The sequence below is a fragment of the Xiphophorus maculatus genome, chromosome 9 (genome assembly GCF_002775205.1).
Source record: "Xiphophorus maculatus strain JP 163 A chromosome 9, X_maculatus-5.0-male, whole genome shotgun sequence".
In the NCBI taxonomy this organism is placed as follows: domain Eukaryota; kingdom Metazoa; phylum Chordata; class Actinopteri; order Cyprinodontiformes; family Poeciliidae; genus Xiphophorus; species Xiphophorus maculatus.
In genome coordinates this window covers 29,090,871-29,110,210 of record NC_036451.1, presented here as the reverse complement: position 1 = coordinate 29,110,210, position 19,340 = coordinate 29,090,871, and the positions used below count along the sequence as shown (strand labels likewise).

Genomic DNA, 19,340 nt, shown 5'->3' with positions numbered 1-19,340 from the left:
TTTGTTCATTTAATTTCAGCCTTGGCTAGAAAGCTCTCTGATAACTCAAACAGTGGCAAGCAGCCAGCTGAAGCAGATCCTAACAAGAAGAAGAACATACGCAAGACCAAGGGCATCAAGGTACTTCATCACTTACAGTATACAGCTTCCCATGATGCAACGAAACGGAACAGATGACAATGACATTGACCTTAATCTTGATTTATGTTTGATTTGTGCATGAGGTCTGTGTGGCACCACAAGGTGAAATGATGTCATTTTAGCAACCACATCCCATACAGACACATATGAACTCTAGTAGTAGACCAAGATTTTATCCAAGAATTTAAAACTGGATTTAAATCCAGTTTTCTAATGCTATGGTCATCTTATAATCATAAAAAAATCCTACACTAGTAAAAGCTCAATCCATAATTATGTGTAAGTGTTTGTGTGTTTATATTTCTCCCAGATTGAGGTGATGCATGAGGAAAGCCAGGGAGGCTCCACCCATGTTGCTGTATCAAACGAGAGTGAGGAGAGCCTGTCCAATAGACGCAGGTAAGAAGAAACGCTGCTGTCAGCACGCACTCCATTGACCCCAGGTGCTGATGTCATCAGACCATTATATTAATGAAGAAGAAATTCAAACTTTCTAACAATGTTTGTTAAGTAAAAACTTTTCTAAGTTTTTCTCTGGTTTATAGCTATTTTTAAAAACAAGGTAAAGTCAGCAAGAATAAATCAGTGACAGCCACGTCAGCCATTTCTGGTCTGTACTAACAGCTCCTCCAACCTCATGACACATGATGGGAAAACACGATGTGAAACCAGATTATTCAGCAGAGCTATGTTGTTGAACTCATTCATTTCAAGTCTTGATTCTAATCTCAGTGGTGGATTTAAGTACATGTGAGTCACAGGGGGGAAGGGGGTATTGTTAGGGCAAACAGCCCCAGTCTGCATGACCTTCAGGAGCTCAGTGAAACAGGACATGTTGTCTTAAGCAAGGACGGAGATGCCTGTTAAACATGTGCTAATACAAAAAAAGAGCAGAAAGTAGGTCCTTGGGAAAATATGTTCTCTATTTTTTGCATAGAGATGATGTAATTCATCAATGTTGTTAATCAAAGAATTTGAGAGAAGGATTTCATGCTAAACTGTTAAATAATATCAAAACCCAAAGAATTAAAAGGAATTTCCAGTAAGAAATAAATTAAAAGCAAAAAATTATTTCCCCGCTGTTGTTCGTCCCTAGAGGCCAGTCTTAAACTGTGGTCCCCAGATCACTGGGTTGTCAGTGGACGCCCCCTAGTGGTCGATGAGATACTGCATGAAAACAACTGTTTATTTGCTGTGATGTGCGCTTAAAGTGCGACGCTGCAGCGGGCTTACCAAAGGATTGTGTTTAAAAATTAATAATGGATGAATGACTTAACAACGGATCACTAAAAATAAAACCTGAAGATTCTGTTGGAAAGTTTCTCAGGGTGAATTGCAGGACTTGGGTTTTTGAACTCTTATTACAATACACAGTATGCCACAGGCATGCAGATCTAGGTTGTTGTGTTGAATGTGATATGACAGTGCCAAGGCGGTGAGCAGAGCTGTGCCCCACGCTGGCTATGCTGACTATCTACTGACTGAAAGAAACTGTTCTTTTTTGCCAAAGCAACCCAAGTCTATATTTCTTTTATTATGCTTCTAAATTACAAATAGCTCTGAAACATTATTAGTGCTCAAAACACTTGAAAAGAACTTTTTTGATTTCCATGTATTTTCTATCATTGGAAAGATTAGATTTCATACTTTCTAATTGTCAGGTCTAAATACCTATTAAACAAACACAGGAAAGACAAGAGAGTTAGATTCTTTGTTTCTCGCGAGGAGAGCAGACAGAGATGTGCTTTCAGTTACAAATCTCCAACCTGCTCTGAAACACATCTGTCTGTTCCTCTCTTTTATTGCTCTTAGGAACCCTCTCACACTGAGCACTGCAACTCTAAAGGATGGGGTCAAAGCATTTTAGTTGCAGTGCTAAAAGACAATCACTAAACTAAACACATGTTATCTACAATCTAAATCCTTCTTGCTCCAGGCACGGCGTCGAATAGGACACGTTGTATAGCTTCAAAGCAACGGCTTTGTAGCACAGAGCAGAGTTTATTGCAGGACTGTAAAACTCTGCTGGGAGCAACTAACACCTCTGTCTTGTAGGAAGTCCTGCAAGGCAACAGCTGCTGAGAGTAGCTGTCACCTCTATTCCCAGGAAAGTCTCAGGAAGGAATCAAAGTTATTTAACACACAGAAACATTATCTAAATGTAACTACAAGGCTACATGATACAACGAATATTTAATAATTACTAATAATACAATTTACCCAACACTAATGTTATACATTATTGTTGGTTATGCAGAGCTAAAACTCATCACCAACTCGTGTGAATCACAGTTGTGAGAAGTGTACTCATGAATACACCTTAAGGGCTCCAAGCTGTTCAAATAAGTTAGGCAACATATAAGCTAAGGTTTCTGATCACTCAAAAGTAGGACACACTTGCACAGGAAATCTTTGGTCTTTATTGCAAGACAACGTGAAGACAACTCAGTTAACACAAACATTATTACAAACACAAAGAACCACTATTTTTGTTTTTTGTAATATCAACTGTTGACCAGTGTCTCATAGATCATTTATGTAAAAGCAGCAGTACAGGAATAAGTGTTCTGGTAATACGGCCGACACAGTAGCATTACCCTAATTGCTGTGCAGTACAGATTACCCAGAAATCCTCTGGAGCTGTTGGATGCTGGAAAATCTATGGCTGCTCGCCACAGTGAACGCACATCTGTGGAGTGGCCATGTGATGTAATCATGTGATCATAGATACAGGGGTGGTATGGAGCCTTCCCTTCCCCTGAAAAGTATACATACTGCACGGGAGACACCCCCATAGCTTTGGCACACATTCCCATGAAAACATCGTCAATGTACAGCGAGGAGTTAAGCACCAGAGTGGCGTGGTAGATCTTTGCAGCCACGTTCCCTGAAACTACGTACCCTGCTCCAGATGTGTAGTCTGGGTACGAAGGCCAGGGGTACAAATCATATGGGACAAAATATTTGCTGCCTTTCCAACGAACTGGAGGAGCTCCTTTGTGAACATGTCCCACCCAAAGGTTCTTTGTATCTGGTTGGCTAACCAGAAGATGCTGCAAGTACCTCACCAAGTTTGGCATATGAACAAAAATATCATCATCTGCTGTCATGAGAAAGCGTGCTTGCGAGCAGTAAATGTGACTCCAGTGGAACTGCATGATCAGTTTGGTGGTCAGGTTATGAAACGTGTCGATAAAATCCTGCTGGATCAGGTCTCCATAGGTCTTGTCTTCCTCCTGCAGAGCGTGTTGGAGGCGGAACCTCTGTGCAACACCTGAATAAACGCCCATAACAAACAGAAGCCTCACACGCACCCCCAGCTCTGACCAGACAAAGCTCTCATTACCCCATGTCTCCCTGATGGCCTGGCGCCGCTCAAAGTTCTTTGGGGAGGATTTTACGAACAAAAGCAAAAGAACATCATCCCAGTCTTTGCCATTTTCAGCTCTACATTTGTTGGGGTGGTTGATCAGGTATGGATAGGTCACTGAGTGACTCCCCACGCTGCCAGAGCTAGAAGTGGTATTGAGGAAGTTGTACCTGTTGATCAGGTAACGGTATGAATAAGATCTCATGTGGCTCACAACATGAAGCTCCAGCTCCTCCCAGCAGACCGTCAGCACACAAAGCACCATGGCTGTGGTCAGCAGGCGCACACATTGCCTCTTGTGGATGCGCCAAAAATTCATGAACATTATGGCTACATATATTTGAACATCAGCAGCACATTCTTCACTGTTTGAGTTTCTTATTTTCCTGTCTTCTGTTTCTTTTTCTTTGACCTTTTCTCTTTCTGTCCCTCCAACTACCAAGTGCTGTCATATCCAGTAGGCCTTTTTCAGGTTCTTTAGCAAAGTGCTTTCTCCATATTTTCTGGATTGCATGCAGAAATAGTGGTGCACCATCATGGTGAAACCAGATCTCAGAAGAGTTCAACTTCCCTCCTTCAGCAAACAAAAGGCAGCATGCTGCCTGTTCCTTTTCTTCTTAAAGGCCTGCGCTGGTTTCAGTTCTCTGCTCCACTTTTTTGTTCTTCAACCACTCTGGTTACTGAAATACCTGGAACTGGAGCAACCATAAAACACCTGAAAAAATACAGAAGTAATTACATTTTGAATCATATTCTTTAGCAGGAACACTCATCTAAATTTGCTTTAAATAAGAAACTGAATGAAATCTGATGGATATTTATCAACTAAACATCAATAACCATCCTTACAGATGCATCATTAAACAAAAAGAGGCAATGTGCTTATTTAAAGATTTTTTTTTTGTAAGCTAGCAGTCAGTGATTATCAAGCTGATTAGATTTTCTGAAAATAGTTTTCTTAAAGCTTGTATATTTTCACTACTGAGTCAATGTAGTCAGCTACTGTCAAAGTTTAAAAACGTTACGTGTTTGTTCTGATTAAGGAAATGCAACAGAGAAAGAAAAAACTCTAGACTAAATAATTATTTACTGACAAAGAACATTTGTTTCAAAAAGTCTTTTCAACATTCTACTGTAATTATCATGTCGGGTGGCTATCTGTTAAAAGACTTAGGTGATTGTTTTGATTAAGGAGACATGGGATAAGGCTGCTGGCACCCATGTTTACCAGGTTACCAAGAAATGATGTAAATGCTGCATTTTAGTTTGTATTGGGAACCAGATTAAATTAAATTTTTCTTTCTGTGCAATTAGTTTTTGTAATAGTGCATATTTTTCTTACAATCAATGCTATAGCTTATATAATGTATTTCAGGGTAAGTCATGATGAAGGAACTAAAATGTTTTCTTTTTCTCACATGCCTTTCCTAACCAGCTAGGTAGATTTGTGGGAAAATGTACTCAAAGAAGAATGTCACTTCAAAATAGCATTAATTAGAAGTCGCACCAAAAACACAACATATTTTGTTGTATTTTTAAATTAAAAATGAGCAAAGGTAAATAACATAAAGACAAAAGAAGACATGCACAAAATATGAATGTTTAAAATATTAATGTCAAACTCCCAAATAATACATTTACAAGGAAATAAATACAAACTTTAACTCTAACTAATGTGGTTTAAAAAACAAAAGTATTTTAATCTGAAAAAGGAATCGTTTTTGACAAGTTCCCTGGTAAGTCAACACACATAGGTGTAGACCCAGATATGTAGTTTAATGGAAGACGTTCCCGGACAGATGAAAGCTGTTTAGGATGCAAACAAAAGTAAATCCAAATGAAAATATAATATGTTTGCATATTAGGGCGGTTTAGAGCAGAATGCTCACAGAGCCATGCGAAAAGTAAATGACAGACTAGTTATTTGCCTCTGACATCAAGACAAGTCAGCAGACACATGAGACTCAGGAGGGATCCCAGTGGAGCAAACCAGTTTGGCTTACCTGCATGAAGAGGCAGCCCCTTTACCTGAGCCAGCATTAAAATACAGAGAGCTGAACCCGATCGCTGGAGTCATGTAGCAGTCCCAGTTTGTTTGTGTCTGCGTGTTAAAAGGAGATCGACTCGTCTCCTGTTGCTAGGGCTGATATTTGGGCTTACACTGTGGCTCAGTGCCTCTCTGCTTGGGTTTGGTTTCATGTAACTTGTAAGGTCTATAAAGAAAGGATAAAACTTTGTAAAAATTGCCAGCATTTGGAGCAACACTTTAAAGCACGCTTTGGCTCAGGTGACATGGCCGGTGTCAGATGATCATAAAAAGTAGGTTGGTAAGAATTTGGATGGTCCTGACGTTCACTCATCACTTTAACAAAGACATACCAGACTTGTAGTCCATGGCCTAAAATTTTAAGGTCAATTTTCTTTCATGTATTTAATGATTTGCTAGCACTTACATTTAGAAACCTTGATAATATGTTCATTTTTATCCTTTAGGTAAAAGATAGGTTGAATTCAGGTTACAAAGGATGCTATAAAAGCGTCAGGAAAAGGACAGAAAGAAAGTCCCTCAGTAGTTGTGTTTCCATTAACCATAGAATTGTGCAAATTGAAATTTCAAAAATAAATTTGCTCTATAGAAATATCCCAATTTTGAATAAACTCTGTTTTTGATAAGTTGTTGTACTGGGATGATGTGCTTTTTCAGCTGCATCGAAATAGATACATTTTGCTGATAGATAGATAGACTTTTTCTAGCATCACATGAGTCATGGTCAGCTGGATATTTCTGGTTTGTAGTTATTTTTAGGTTTTTTTTGTTCCGAACATTGTGCAGCTGGCTCCACGAGAGCTCTCACAGCATCGCATATTTCATAAAAAGTTGTGTGACATTTGAATCTGTTGAATCTTCTGTAAGTAGCTCCTCCTAATAAGAGGCTTGTTGCTCCAAAGCCCAAATAAAATGCTGATGTCTCCCCCCTGATGGCTGATAGATGGTGAGCGCTAGCACCATAGTTGAATTCTGATTATATTTCATGTAGCTGTTTGCACCCATCACTGCCATGGTCTTTAATGACTTATTGTGTGAACAAGCTTATTCACTTGTGATTTTAAATTAATTTCTGATTTACTGGAAACATCACAATTTGTTTTGTTTTGTTTTATTTTTTTTTAACTGCAGAATATCGATCAATATTTGTGCACATTTGCAGTGGAAACACAGCTAGTGTACACTGTACACTGTCCGAGAGTGAAGACAGTCACCAGTAACTAGAGGCTTCTTTTAAATTAATAAAAATATGAGTCTAAAACTGGAGAATCAAGCAGCCAGTTGGCTAAGATCATTATAATGTTCTATGGTGAACTCAAAATCATTGGGGCTCAAGTAAAAACAGTATTTTAACCAAAAATCAAAGTTGCTTATCTGTGAAAGAAGATCTCTGCCAGTGAAAGACAGTGGTGGCACGATCAGGCACTGGGGTTGCTTTTCTTCAGCTCGAATGTTTTCTGTATGCCACTTTTTGTCCAAAACCTTTTGATGTGAGTTCAAAATTTGGGGATCAAGATTATTCTCTTCCCCAGCGTCTCACTAATTTTTATTTTCTTGCCTTTGTTTCTGTTTCTCTTTGCTTGTTTTTAGTTGAATTGTGTAGAACAGAAGTCAATATTTTTGCAAAAAGTACAAATAAACAAAAACCAAATTGTTTGTGGTTGTATTTTTGGATAAACCTTGGCATTGTAGCAAGGCTTTTTAGAGCCACTGTGGCATTTGAAAAATGTGAATCATGTTCTGCAATCGAACATATTTTTTGTTTCCCCAGATACAAAAACATGTATCTGGGGAAAACAAGGCCTCACAATGACACCACTGCCAAACACACAAGCTACTCTGTAAAGGTGTGAAAGACAGGTTATTCATGCTTAACGGTGGAAATTACTCTCAGCTGGGTCAACTCCATGTGAGCACACAGGCAGAGAGGATGATCAGCTTCCTGTTTGCTCTTCTTTGTGCCATAGGTAGAATACGTGTTGACACCTTCTCTATTCTCTGTTTCCTTTGAAATTGTTTGAGCTCTCATGATGTCAGTCTTCCTGCTGGTTATTGATATATGCCTCACTGCCAAAGCAGCACCCTGTGAGGGCGGGGGCTGGTGTCGGACCCTGCACGTTTTCTTTTTGTTATTTTGTCTGGCACTGAGCCAGAGTTGTGCACGGTGTAAAAACTGTCCAAGTAGCGATGGCAATCGCTGATCCTGGTATTTGGGATATGCTGCGCTTATTTAGAGCAATTTGGACTGCAATGAATCATCTTCAGTGCAAAAAATCTGAAAGACTTAAACTTGTGTCAGCAGAACTCCATACTTAGAGATATGAATTAAGAGATTCCTTAAGCCATATCTTAAGATATGGCTTAAGATATATATATCTTAAGATATGGCTTAAGAATTATATCTTAAGAATTATAATTATTTTGTGTTTGTTAAAACACAAAATGCATAGGCAGGTCAATCCCTGATTGAACTACTGGTAATCTACACTGATTATAGACTCTTTAAAACTTTGGAATTTCTTGAACTTTTGCCTTATTTTTGAAAACAAGAATGGAAAGTCAGCAGTGAAGGGCTAAGTCAGGGCATCGTTTGGAAGAACTCCTACTCCTACCACAAATTTTTATATCAGACAAAGATAACCTTAAAATGTAATTTACTAAGAAAAAATCTATCCAAACAAACCCAGTCACATGTGTAAAAGTAATTCCCTACAAATCTAGTAATTGGTTGCTTCACTCTCACCCGTAAACACCCACAGTCAGGTTTCCTCTGAACTCGATGACAGATTGAGGACATAATGCAGTCATCTTAATCAGGGATATCTGTAAGCCATGCATTACAGCAGGTCAACCATAATGTTAAATAGAGAAATTCAAGGTTTCATAAGTTACAGACAGTCTTCAGCGTTTTTTAGTTTGACTGTACACCACATGTGACAAAACACATACCTTGCAAAAAGGTAGAACTGTTGTTTCATAACTTGGAATCATCAAAATGTTTTTTGACAAATGTTAATTGTGTCTTTGAATAATGTTTTGGTCAGTAGTGGTTTGGGTTAGAACCCTTGGATCGAGGCCATTTTTGCCCAGTTTTTCCTATTGTTGAATCATGACTTTAACTTGATGAAGTGAGGTCTGTAGAGCTTTAGATGTTGGCAGATTCTTTTCTGTCTAAAGTGAACTCAAAGCAGAATGTTATTTGAATCACAGGGCTGCTGCTTAAGAAATATTCTGCTGGACACCACCACAGAAATGGCACACATAACTATGAGCATCAAACTTAAAACCATGTGCTAGTTGGAAACTGGACATTGTGTGTGTCACACAGCATATTTCTGTTTAATTTGCACTTCTAATCACTCTAAAACCTAAATAGTGCTTCTCAAATGGAAGCACAACTATAAAGATAATTTTTCAGTTAACATGTTTAAGTACATTCGGCTCTTATGAAACAGACTGAGCAGTTACTGGAACCTCTCACTGTCTTCAGTTATCATAGGACATTTGCTGTCTAATCAATTTAGAAACATATAATTATGTATGTTTCAAAAGTATATACTTTACTAAACATGGAGCAAATAACATATTTTAATTAGTTTGGATTAATGATTTATCATACTCTGCATGTTGTTATCGGAGAGGACATTAGAGAGCTTAATATCTCTGCTAAACTCTGGGAACTCGGAAGACTTTTTTATCCCCTAGGATACAGCTTGTTCACAATCAGCCTTCCTCACCTCTATGAAATTTTCTACCTACCAGTACTTTGTACATTTGATAATCAGACATGTTTTGACTTACCGGGCTACTTTATGGTTTAGTCTTTGACTTAGTTCAAGTAAAGATCCAACTTTCCATGCCCTGATCTGTTCATCTCAGTTCAGCATATATGCATCTGTGAAAACTCCTAATTCTTCTTTATCCAATCTGTTGCTCTTTGAACAACTCCCACTCCACACCTAAACACTCCTATGCTCCAGTTTAGCTGAATAAACTGTGAACTGTTGTTTTAAACTGCCCTGGATGTGCTGTAGAGGGAGAGGGAATGTTTTTTGTGATTGGCTCATGGGGGAGTAGGAGGAGCTACTTCGTTATCTCATTTGGCTTGTGATTTAAAGCTCCATGTTCTTCTTACAAAGTCAAGACTATCAGATTTCTTCTGCCTTTACAGACACAAACAACAAGGAGAGTATGCCTGACTTACAGTCATGTAAAAAAATAACACCCACAGAATATTCAGGTCTTACTAAAGAAGTGTTTCCATGTTGATGTTTGATCTCATTCTTTATCTGTGGAAATCAGATAAAGAACTGGATCATAAACAAAATATTTCAACAATAATGAGTACAGTGGACCTCAGTCTATTTCCAGTTCAGTGTTCACAGATTTTTCTGTGGAGCGTAACTCCAAATTATTTGTGGATAATTCACATATTCATGAATTTTTTCCATGAATAGGTGATCTAAATTATTAAAATAAAATGCAGCTGTGAATCAGCATTCCAATCAAGGAGTGACACTTGTTTTTCTTTGTGTTGATTGGTTGTACCAGCAAGAGCAGAGACAAAGAAGATGTTAGGTCCTATGGCAGTGCTAAGACAGTATCCTGTCAATGGTATATTTGGTGTTTAAATAAGCAACAATAGGCATCTTAAGATGAGGTCTCTATTTACAGGTATTAGCTATTCAGCTGTGGTTCCTAACTCACCTGAATGTCAGGGATCCACTGTTTACTGAGAAAAATGTATGGACACACCACTCACCAATAGATGAGTTAACTTTCTTTAGCTAAAAGGAGGTTTTAACTAAAGTTTCAGTTGGCCACATATAGCATTCGCCTGGCACTTATAGACATGTTAAAAGTTTTTTCCACTCCTCACTGTCACCTGTGAGATGTTCGAGAAGTTTGTAGTTTTTTATTCATGTCCAGCCTGTTTTGAGTAACTCTGTAACATGAGAAAAAGAGTCCTATGTTCTGCCCATATAATTTCCTGTGGTGTAATAAAGTACCACCTAACTTAACCTAAAATGCTGCATTTGGTTAATGCCAAAAATGTCATATAATTATTTGATTTTAAACTAAATCATTGAAAGACTATTCCTCCGGAGGTCCTGGTCTCTTTCTAAGTTTATGTGGGTGTCTTCAGTACCCACTACATCCAACTACTAAATAAGGCAACATCTATATTCCTTACATGTTGGGTAATCACACAATATGATCATTAAGAGTTATGTGAACTCAAAATGTTACACTTCTTAATTGCCAGTTATTCTGATGTGCCTCCAAGGCAACTTCTGTCTCTGGAGACATTTACTTCCTGTTTTGAATGACCATTGGTCCTTCAGCCTATGACCCTCGGTTTGTGATGCCACTGTGTATGCTTCAGGTCCTTCTTCCAGTTTCTTGGAAATCAAATCATTTCCATGCCCATCACTCTCCCAGCCAACAATTTCTGGGAGACTGTTGGTGGGAGAGCTAGCTGTACAGGGTTCACAGACTTCACTGACAACACTTTTTGGACAGTGTTTGTGTCAGAAAGTCAGTAATTTCCTCAGGGGACACCACCCTCTAAAAACACTGCCCTTTACATTTTCTGACAGAGCTGCTTTAGCCAGTTGCATTATATCTAATAGACCTAATTACATAAAACAGGATAAATGAGGCTGTGAGTAACACTAATGTTGCGAGCATTGTCCCAGACTGTAGTAACACATTCAGGCTGAAAGGAAACGAAACAAGAATGCTTTGTAACAGCATTCTCTGTAATAACAAGGCTGTTCACTGAAAACCCTTTGTTGACCTTCTGCTCACTTCTTATTTGTAAAAACTTAAGTATGTAAAAGCATTTGTGATCCAATTTTCTGCCAGTTTGTTAATTAGCAGTTTCTTTTATCTCTTGTAAAAAGAGCTACATGATAGATTACTTTCTAACTAGCCCTATGCCGAACAGCTTAGTGTAGGCTGATGGTGGCCCAAACTAGTTGATGTTATAACTGAATAATGTCAGATGTCAGATATAAAGCTTTCAGATTTTCTCACCCAATCAAACTGAGTCCACAGGACCACTATAGTATGTTATTAAAACATTGATTTTCATACACATCTAGTGGAAGTGCTGCAAAGATTTCCAAAACACAATTTCTGGACTGAACAATCCTCCAGCTCCAATAACTTTTTGCAGGGGATGTGACTGAACAGAAAAAGTTAAGCTTGTTTCAAGTTCAGACACAGTACATTAATGAGAAATTAAGGTCTTCTTGTGCAGCACTATGCATTCATGGTAGAAAGCCATCTTGTATTTGTTCAAAACTATCATCACATTTTCACACAAAGATTCACACTTAAAAACAAAGTTTTATATTTTCAGTTGACTAATTCCTTTATCAGACAGTCACATATACAGTGCAAAGATGTTCCAAACTGTGCTGCATAATAAAACTTGTATTGCTGTCTTAATATTTATTTGATGTGAAGGTCTTCACACCAGCTCATTCTGGGTTAAGGTTTTGTGTGCCACTCTTTGCTAGTTTTTGTTGTTGTCTTAGTTGTTGATTTAATTCCTTACACACTTTTGGTTTTAAAGCACAATATTTTGTAAATTCTCTGTTCTAGATGAGTTCTTGTTTTTGGAAAATGAAGTTACTCTTACTATGTTCTGCATATTCTGATGTAGAAGGACTGAGTTTATATAGAGCTTCTAGTCATACCAACCACTCAAATTGCTACCAAAACCCCATTCACCCAAGTGTGATTACATTCATGCAATGACATACACATCACTAGGCAACATGGGGTTGAGTGCCTTACCAAAGAGTTCATTGACATGTAACAGGAGAAAGCTGGAATCAAATACACAACTCTCAGATTGTAAAAAAAAAACTACTCCGATTAACAGTCAGTCAGACCATAAATATTTCTCTAACAATTCATTATTTTCTGGGTTGTGCTATAAGAACAGACTCCTGCAGCTATTTATTCCTGTCATTTATTTTGATAAAGAAAGGGTAAACAATGTAAGATTTGCTTTAGTTTCATGGTAGTTGCCCCAGAATAAGTTCACAAATAAACTTTCAAATTTTGAGTGATCCATCTCTTTCAGGGGTTCTGCTCACTGTGCTTATTGGTATTTTGTTTTTCTTTGCAGACACATAATGACAGAGCTGATTGAATCAGAAAGAATTTATGTGGAGGAATTACAGAGCATCATGGAGGTACAGTATATGTGCATTCTCAGCAATGTCTTTTTGTTTCCTTATATCCAAGTAGATGCTGTCAGGATCTTGGGTTGGTTTGGAGTTTGATTTATTGATTCTAGTTTCATTATTATTCTGTGTTCCTTGGGCTCTTTTATAAAATCAGGCTGGTTTAGATTTACCTTAGTCAGTTCTTGTTTCTAGTTTATTAGGTTTAATTATTTCTTGTGTCTCTTTGTTAATCATTATTACAGCTCTCTCTTATATCATAGTCTCAATCTGTTTATGAAACAATGGACAGATAACACAAACTGGAAACAAATGAGGGGTAGGATTGTGACGTGTTATAAACCTTGTGAGCTTATTTATTTATAGCTTAAATACCTTTACTGTGCTCTGGTTCATCTCGGCAGATAAAGCTCTTCTTGGGCATTCTGAGTGCGCATGTAGCTAGAAACACGTCTTCAGATTTATAGTAGTGGAGATAAAAGATTTTCTCACCTTCCCAATATTCTAGAGCAGGGGTGTCAAACGCCAATCCCCAAGGGCCACTGTCCAGCAGTTTTTAGATGTGCCACAGGTACAAAATACTGGAATGAAATGGTTTAATTGCCATTCTGTAGATAAGTTCTCCAGAACCGTGCTAATGACCTAATTATTGTATTCAGGTATGGTACAGTTAGGGGTTAAACGACTACATATTTTTTAAGGTTGACTACATCATGATAATAGTCGAGTCGATGTTGACTAGTCGCAGTGACGTCATAGTGACGTAAGCGCAAAAACCCTTCACAACTACTTGGAGGCTTTATTAGCTATTTTCACGGCAAATATTGACCCCTCCCCCCACCCCTCCACCCCCCCACACACACACACACACTCTCCCCTTCTCCTGCTTTTACTAAGTCTATTATGGAGATTCTTCGTGAGCAGCGGGGAAAAGTTTGTTGCACAAAGTCGGGTCTGACTTTCTTTTTTCTAAACACCGGCTGATGCTGATGATCTCTGGATAGTTACTATAGGAGTTAAATTATCACACTGACTACATGGTGCTTTTGGAACATCACAAGCCAAACTTGTTATGAACGGATCCCGTTTGGTTACAGCTGAATTCAACGAAACCACCTGCTTCTCCTCCGCCCGGTGCGCGGCAGGAAGCTCTGCTGACTCAGCAGATTGAATGATTTAAGATATTTTCTAGTCAACGTCAACATGATAAAAGTCGAGTCGATGTCGAGTTGACTAGTCATTGTGACGTCATAGCAACGTAAGACGCAAAGCTTTGGAGTAACTTACAGGCTTTATTACCCGTTTTCACGGAAAAATACGGCATTTACACAGAACAGCAACAAGTGAAACAACAAAACATCGGGATAGTTTATGATAAATAATAAGTTGCTGGGAAACCAACATTCAAAAGGAAACGCACATCTTTTAGATGGCATGTAAAAACAATAAAAAGAGGTGGCACGGGGGCGGGGGGGTAAATAAAGTTCACTCGCTGTCAGTATTCTCTTCGCTAAGAGTTGTTGGGGTTTTTTCTTGGTTGACATGTAGGAAAACAAGGGCATCAACATGAGCCGGATGAAGGCTTGCCCGCTTCCTCGTAATGGTATTCCCAGCGAGAGAGAAAATCCTCTCGCTGGGAGTGCTGGTTGCCGGAACAGCTAAATATTTTTAATATTTAAATATTTTAAATTTTTTCGTGACAAAGACACTCGCGAGCCGGCTAAGTGACATCCTTAGCGGGAAGGGGGCGAGTTTTAGACGGCTCGTGTTTTGTAGTGGACTGCAGCTGCAACTCCATCTCCTTTTAAAAACACTGTAAAACCACAAATATGCATCCATCTACATATCATTTAAACTAATGTATTAACTTATTTTTCTTGTGTCTTGTGACGTATACTGTGCTGTCAGATCAGCACAGGCTGTCACCACCGGCAATCACATGACTGCGACTAGTCGACATGAAATGTAACAACTCGCGAGATGTCCTAGAGTCGACTAGTCGACTAGTCGACTAATTGGTTCAACCCCTATGGTACAGCAGAGGCATATCTAAAAGTTGCAGGGCAGTGGCCCTCTAGGACTGGCGTTTGACACCTGTGTTCTAGGGGATTACTATATGTGTCATGTTGTGTGTAGTAGTTTACTCAGTTGCAGCAGGTACGGTACGTATAGAGAGTTAAGAATTTGATGAAATCAAGAATACAACTTACAAAAAATTAGAACATCCAGGGCAACACAAAATAATCCAAAAAAGCCACGCAAGAAATCATGGGAACACCAGGGGGAAGAGACGAGAGTGACAAGGAGTCACTGGACAAACAGGGAAGGTGCGACTGAGACTAAATACTGGGAGATTGAGTGCTGGAATAAAAGACCTGGGCTGATGATCTAACTGATTGCAGTTGTGAGTAGTTGGAGCAGGAGCCAGGATGAGGAGAGGGAAAGAGAAAGTGACACAGGAGCGCGAGACTGAATCAGTCTGTGGTTGCTTTAGTTTCATGTGGTTCGTCCCGAATATGAGGCTTCGAACGTCACCGCTTGCTCCATCAACACAGGCCTCGATACATGCTTCTTAAAAATCCTCCTGGATTTACACACGCTTCAAAGCCTCGGCACAGAAGACACATCACCTATAAATATATAAAAACTCCCCATACAATAGTCTCATTGATTGGCAAAAGGATCTTACTGTTGTATTAAAGCAAATAGTGAAATTTGTTAAAAAATAAATTCAAATGGTCAAAATGTTGTAAATTGCATATTAAATATTACGATTTGTTAAGATTCAGGTTTATTAAGAAATAAATGTTTATTCAATGCTTTAATCTTCAAAATTTGGCTGAAATTAAACCTTCCTGATTGAAGCTGTAATAACCTCCTGATTATGGCAAAGGATTAATGAAAACTTTGAAAATGGTATTTGAGAAAGTTTGAAACTTCTATAGACCCTCATGGAAGATAACTCAATACAGACTCCAGTGACTTTGTTCACAGGGATTAAAAATATGTTATCAATCAAAAAACAATATAAAATCAAGAAAATTATGGACAATCCTGGGCATCGTACTCATATGTAAATTAGGGTAAAACGTTTGGTCACGGTGTCACATTAGATTTGTCATTCGGCCACGCCCACTGGCCAGCGGTCTAAGTAATGGACCGCCAACTCCTTTATCTCTGGTTAAAGTTTCATGTTGATTTTGTCAACATAAAACTTTTTGAGTTTTAAGTGTTGTTGCAGACCAGGGATCAGTGACCTTGTAGGAGATAAGACAATTTAATTTTCATGGTGAATAAACAAACTTTCAAGCCTGGCTACACCTGATGGACATGCATAAAAAGTCAGTATATTGATATCTTTAGATCCACCATGCCTTGTGAGTAAAACTTGCTAAATTTCTAGCCTATCAATTAAAACCTCTAGTAGGAGCATGGGTAAAAGAGAGGTTAAGGTAGGTATTGGGAAGCTTAATAAATTTTATAAAATTTTATACCTCTGTAGCAAAGTAAGGTAGATGAAGAGGATGTTCTGAAAATTGTATAGAGCACTGCGGAGTGATTTCTACTGCAAATTTTATGTTGCGTTCACATCCTTGTATGTGCAAAATTAAGTGAGTTTTTGTGTATGTTTAGGCCTCCAAAAAGCCGCTTGAATTTGGAAGCTCACTACAATAACGTCATACTCACCCATCCGACTCCCTCCACACTCAGATAGCAAGCTGGCAACAGTTGAAAGGATGTTAGGAATGTGCTGGAACAAGTCCCACAGCAACTCCAAACTAATAACTTCCAGTAGCTAACATCCACTGCTATTTTCCTCTATAAGCAACCCTACTGTAGGACTAGCCTGGCCATTTGCAAACTTCTGCCCATGTCCCTCTTGAAAATGAGATCTAGATCTCAACAGGGTTTACCTGGTTAAATAAAGGAAATACAATAAAAAAAATTGCCTTCCTGTGCAATTCTGCTTGATTGTAGTCTGCCTGTTGTTTTGAAACTACAAAAGAGTCCCCACCTCCAGGAAGCAATTGTTTTAAAGTAGACAAGGGTCTGGACCCTCTGGATGAAGCAACTAGCGTAGAACAAGGAGCTGGTTTTTACCAGGCTATTTCAGGCCAGGACAGGATGGTTTTGGCTCAGGTCAGTATCTCCCAGTCTACCCAACACCTAAAGAATACCTTAAATGTTATTCCAACAAAGGGAGACTCTTGACTTTTACATTTGTTAGAGAGATTGATGGAAAACCTAATTTGCCTTCATTGACTACTTTTTCCTTAATTTTGTTCTGTTTATCTCTGTACCTGTCCACCAGGGTCTGTCCCTCTCCACCACATAGTGGACAGACAGCGGAGCACCTTCTCACATAGACTGCTCCAGCTCTGCTGTCGTAGGGACAGATACAGGGAATCCTTCCTGCCACATGCCATCTCACTGTACAATAAAAGCTAAATCATTGTTCTGCACTAATCAGTCCAATTTTGCACAACTGCACTGTGGCACACTTGCTGTACATATATTTACATATACATACTGTATCTGCATTTTTTGAATCTTTGCAAGGACTGCTGTAAGCTGCTTTTTATATTGACAGCATGTTATATTTTATTTTTATTTTTATCTTGTCTACATTGCTACTCAGTGGTGGTTGTTGTGTGTCTTGTCTCTATGCTGCTGTAACTGCGAAATAATTTCCCTGCTGGGATGAATAAAGTAATTCTATTCTATTCTATTCTATACCTGCTCCACAGGGCTATGTTGCTGAGCTGAATAACTCGGGGCTCTGCCATCTCATCCCCCCCACGCTAGAGAACAAGCAAGACGTGCTGTTTGGCAACCTGCCAGAAATATATGATTTTCATAACAAGTAGGTCAAATTTTTTGTTGTCTGTCTTTGTGTCGTTATATTCTGATGTAAGTAGAATATAAGTAGAAGTAGACAGGGTTGTTAACACAAATCACAGGGAAGACAAGGAAACCATTTAATTGGTTAGTACGACATGTTATGTTATGTGTGATTTTGTATGTGCTTGTGCTTTAAAAATGGTCAGGCAGCTAGGAAGCAGCTTATCTTGCAAATTTATTTTGGAAATGTTTTGTGAATATGGCTTGTGAGTACATTACTTTATCACTGTCTACACTCATTTATCCTTGTAGAAGAGTACAATGCCTATCTCCAGTAGTTATTGAGCAAGAAGGGGGTTCACTATAAATAGATGACCAGTCCATTACAGGGCAATACAGATGTTCAAAAGAAAAAACAAACATGCATGCACTCACCTCTAAGGACAATTGACAGTGAACAATTATTGCAAGATCTGAAATGTCCAAATCAGACCCATAGATGGTTTTGTAAAAAATTATGTAAAATGTACATATTAACTGTCAAGTGAAAATTATCTGGAATGGCCTTTTCTATGATAGTTTTTTAGCTTGGAGCTGACAACATTTTAATACGGTGTATTCACACCAGACTTGTTTAGTCATTTTAATCAACCTCCAGTTCATTTGCCTAGAAAATACTATTTATTTGAGGAGCGCAATTGAACTCTGATGCGGACCAAAAAAGTGAACTCTTGTCCGCCTACAAACCTCAGTCTCTGTTTGGTTGAAGTGAACTCTGGTGCGGTTCGAATGTATATGTAAATGCCAATCAGACTGAAGACTGCTACAAAAGCAGGAAGTGGACTACAGCAACGGGCATTTTGGGTAAATGCCACCAAAACAAGTGTGTGTGTCTTGTGGTCTTTTGCTAAAGACAAAAGAGAAACCTACAACCACTAAAATCTGACACCACTCCATTTTTGTCCTTATTTTATGAAGAAGAATGTTGCGTTCAATGTTTTTTGAGTTGTTTCCTTCAGTAGTTCTTGGTGATGTGCCACCACAGGTGAGGGCGTGAACAGGTTGCTCAATGGGTTTGGCTCATTTAACACATGCAGTGAGAAAGTGAACCACAGCAGCTGAAAATTTTACAACATTTGCAACTTTAATTGCCAGTCAAACTGAGTCTACCAGACTATCAGGTGGAAAAATACCCCTATTCTCCCATCTGTCAATAGAGACAGCAGCAAGGATCATGATAATAGTGGAAGTATTTTATAAGCACACATAGCCAGGACAAAGTAATGAATGAATGAATGTGCAACAGGTTTAGGTTTAGATAAGTTAAACCAGATAAAACTTATTTGGAGAACTGCTTTAAAATTATTATTTCTGAAACTGTTAAGTCACCCTCAACATTATTAAGGAGGAAATTTATTAGGTTAGCTTAAATCTTGGAAAAAGCATGGCTCTCATTTCCTCCTGTTAGCCCGGGTCCCGAACGGATGTCGTCACGGCTGGCAATAAGACGGCAAGGCGCGATGACATCACAGGGATGCAGAGTTTAATTCAATAGAAAACACCGTATGAATTTAACAAGAAACTTCAGAGTACACAGAAGTATATTCTTTACCTGAGACAAAAGAATTAAAAGGAAAAAGAAAAACAAAGGCGCCTTTGGAGACAGCTGATGCATAAAAGCAAAACAGGGCAGTTCTCTGAACTCTTATTATTGAGCATTCCCTTTTCTAGTGAAGGC

General features: G+C 38.6%; 1 protein-coding gene across 3 annotated transcripts; it reads right to left on the bottom strand.

Annotated features, from left to right (window-relative positions):
- Positions 1–2,180: 2,180 nt before the first annotated feature.
- On the bottom strand, positions 2,181–9,524 carry LOC102236464 (lactosylceramide 1,3-N-acetyl-beta-D-glucosaminyltransferase A-like). Of its 3 annotated transcripts, XM_023339533.1 has the most exons (3): positions 9,360–9,524; positions 5,515–5,724; positions 2,181–4,226 (listed from the first exon to the last, which is right to left on the bottom strand). In XM_023339533.1, exon 3 carries the CDS (start codon positions 3,834–3,836, stop codon positions 2,676–2,678), a length of 1,161 nt encoding a protein of 386 aa, XP_023195301.1. In that variant the 5' UTR covers positions 3,837–4,226; positions 5,515–5,724; positions 9,360–9,524; the 3' UTR covers positions 2,181–2,675. The 3 variants fall into 3 exon arrangements, with proteins under 3 accessions (XP_023195301.1, XP_005815998.1, XP_023195300.1); XM_005815941.2 differs by lacking the exon at positions 5,515–5,724; XM_023339532.1 differs by lacking the exon at positions 9,360–9,524 and having other exon boundaries at positions 5,515–6,593.
- Between the last annotated feature and the right edge of the window lie 9,816 nt (positions 9,525–19,340).

Coding starts and splice junctions, on each gene's coding strand:
- LOC102236464 (XM_023339533.1), bottom strand. CDS start 3,836: ATGTTCATGAATTTTTGGCGCATCCACAAGAGGCAATGTGTGCGCCTG.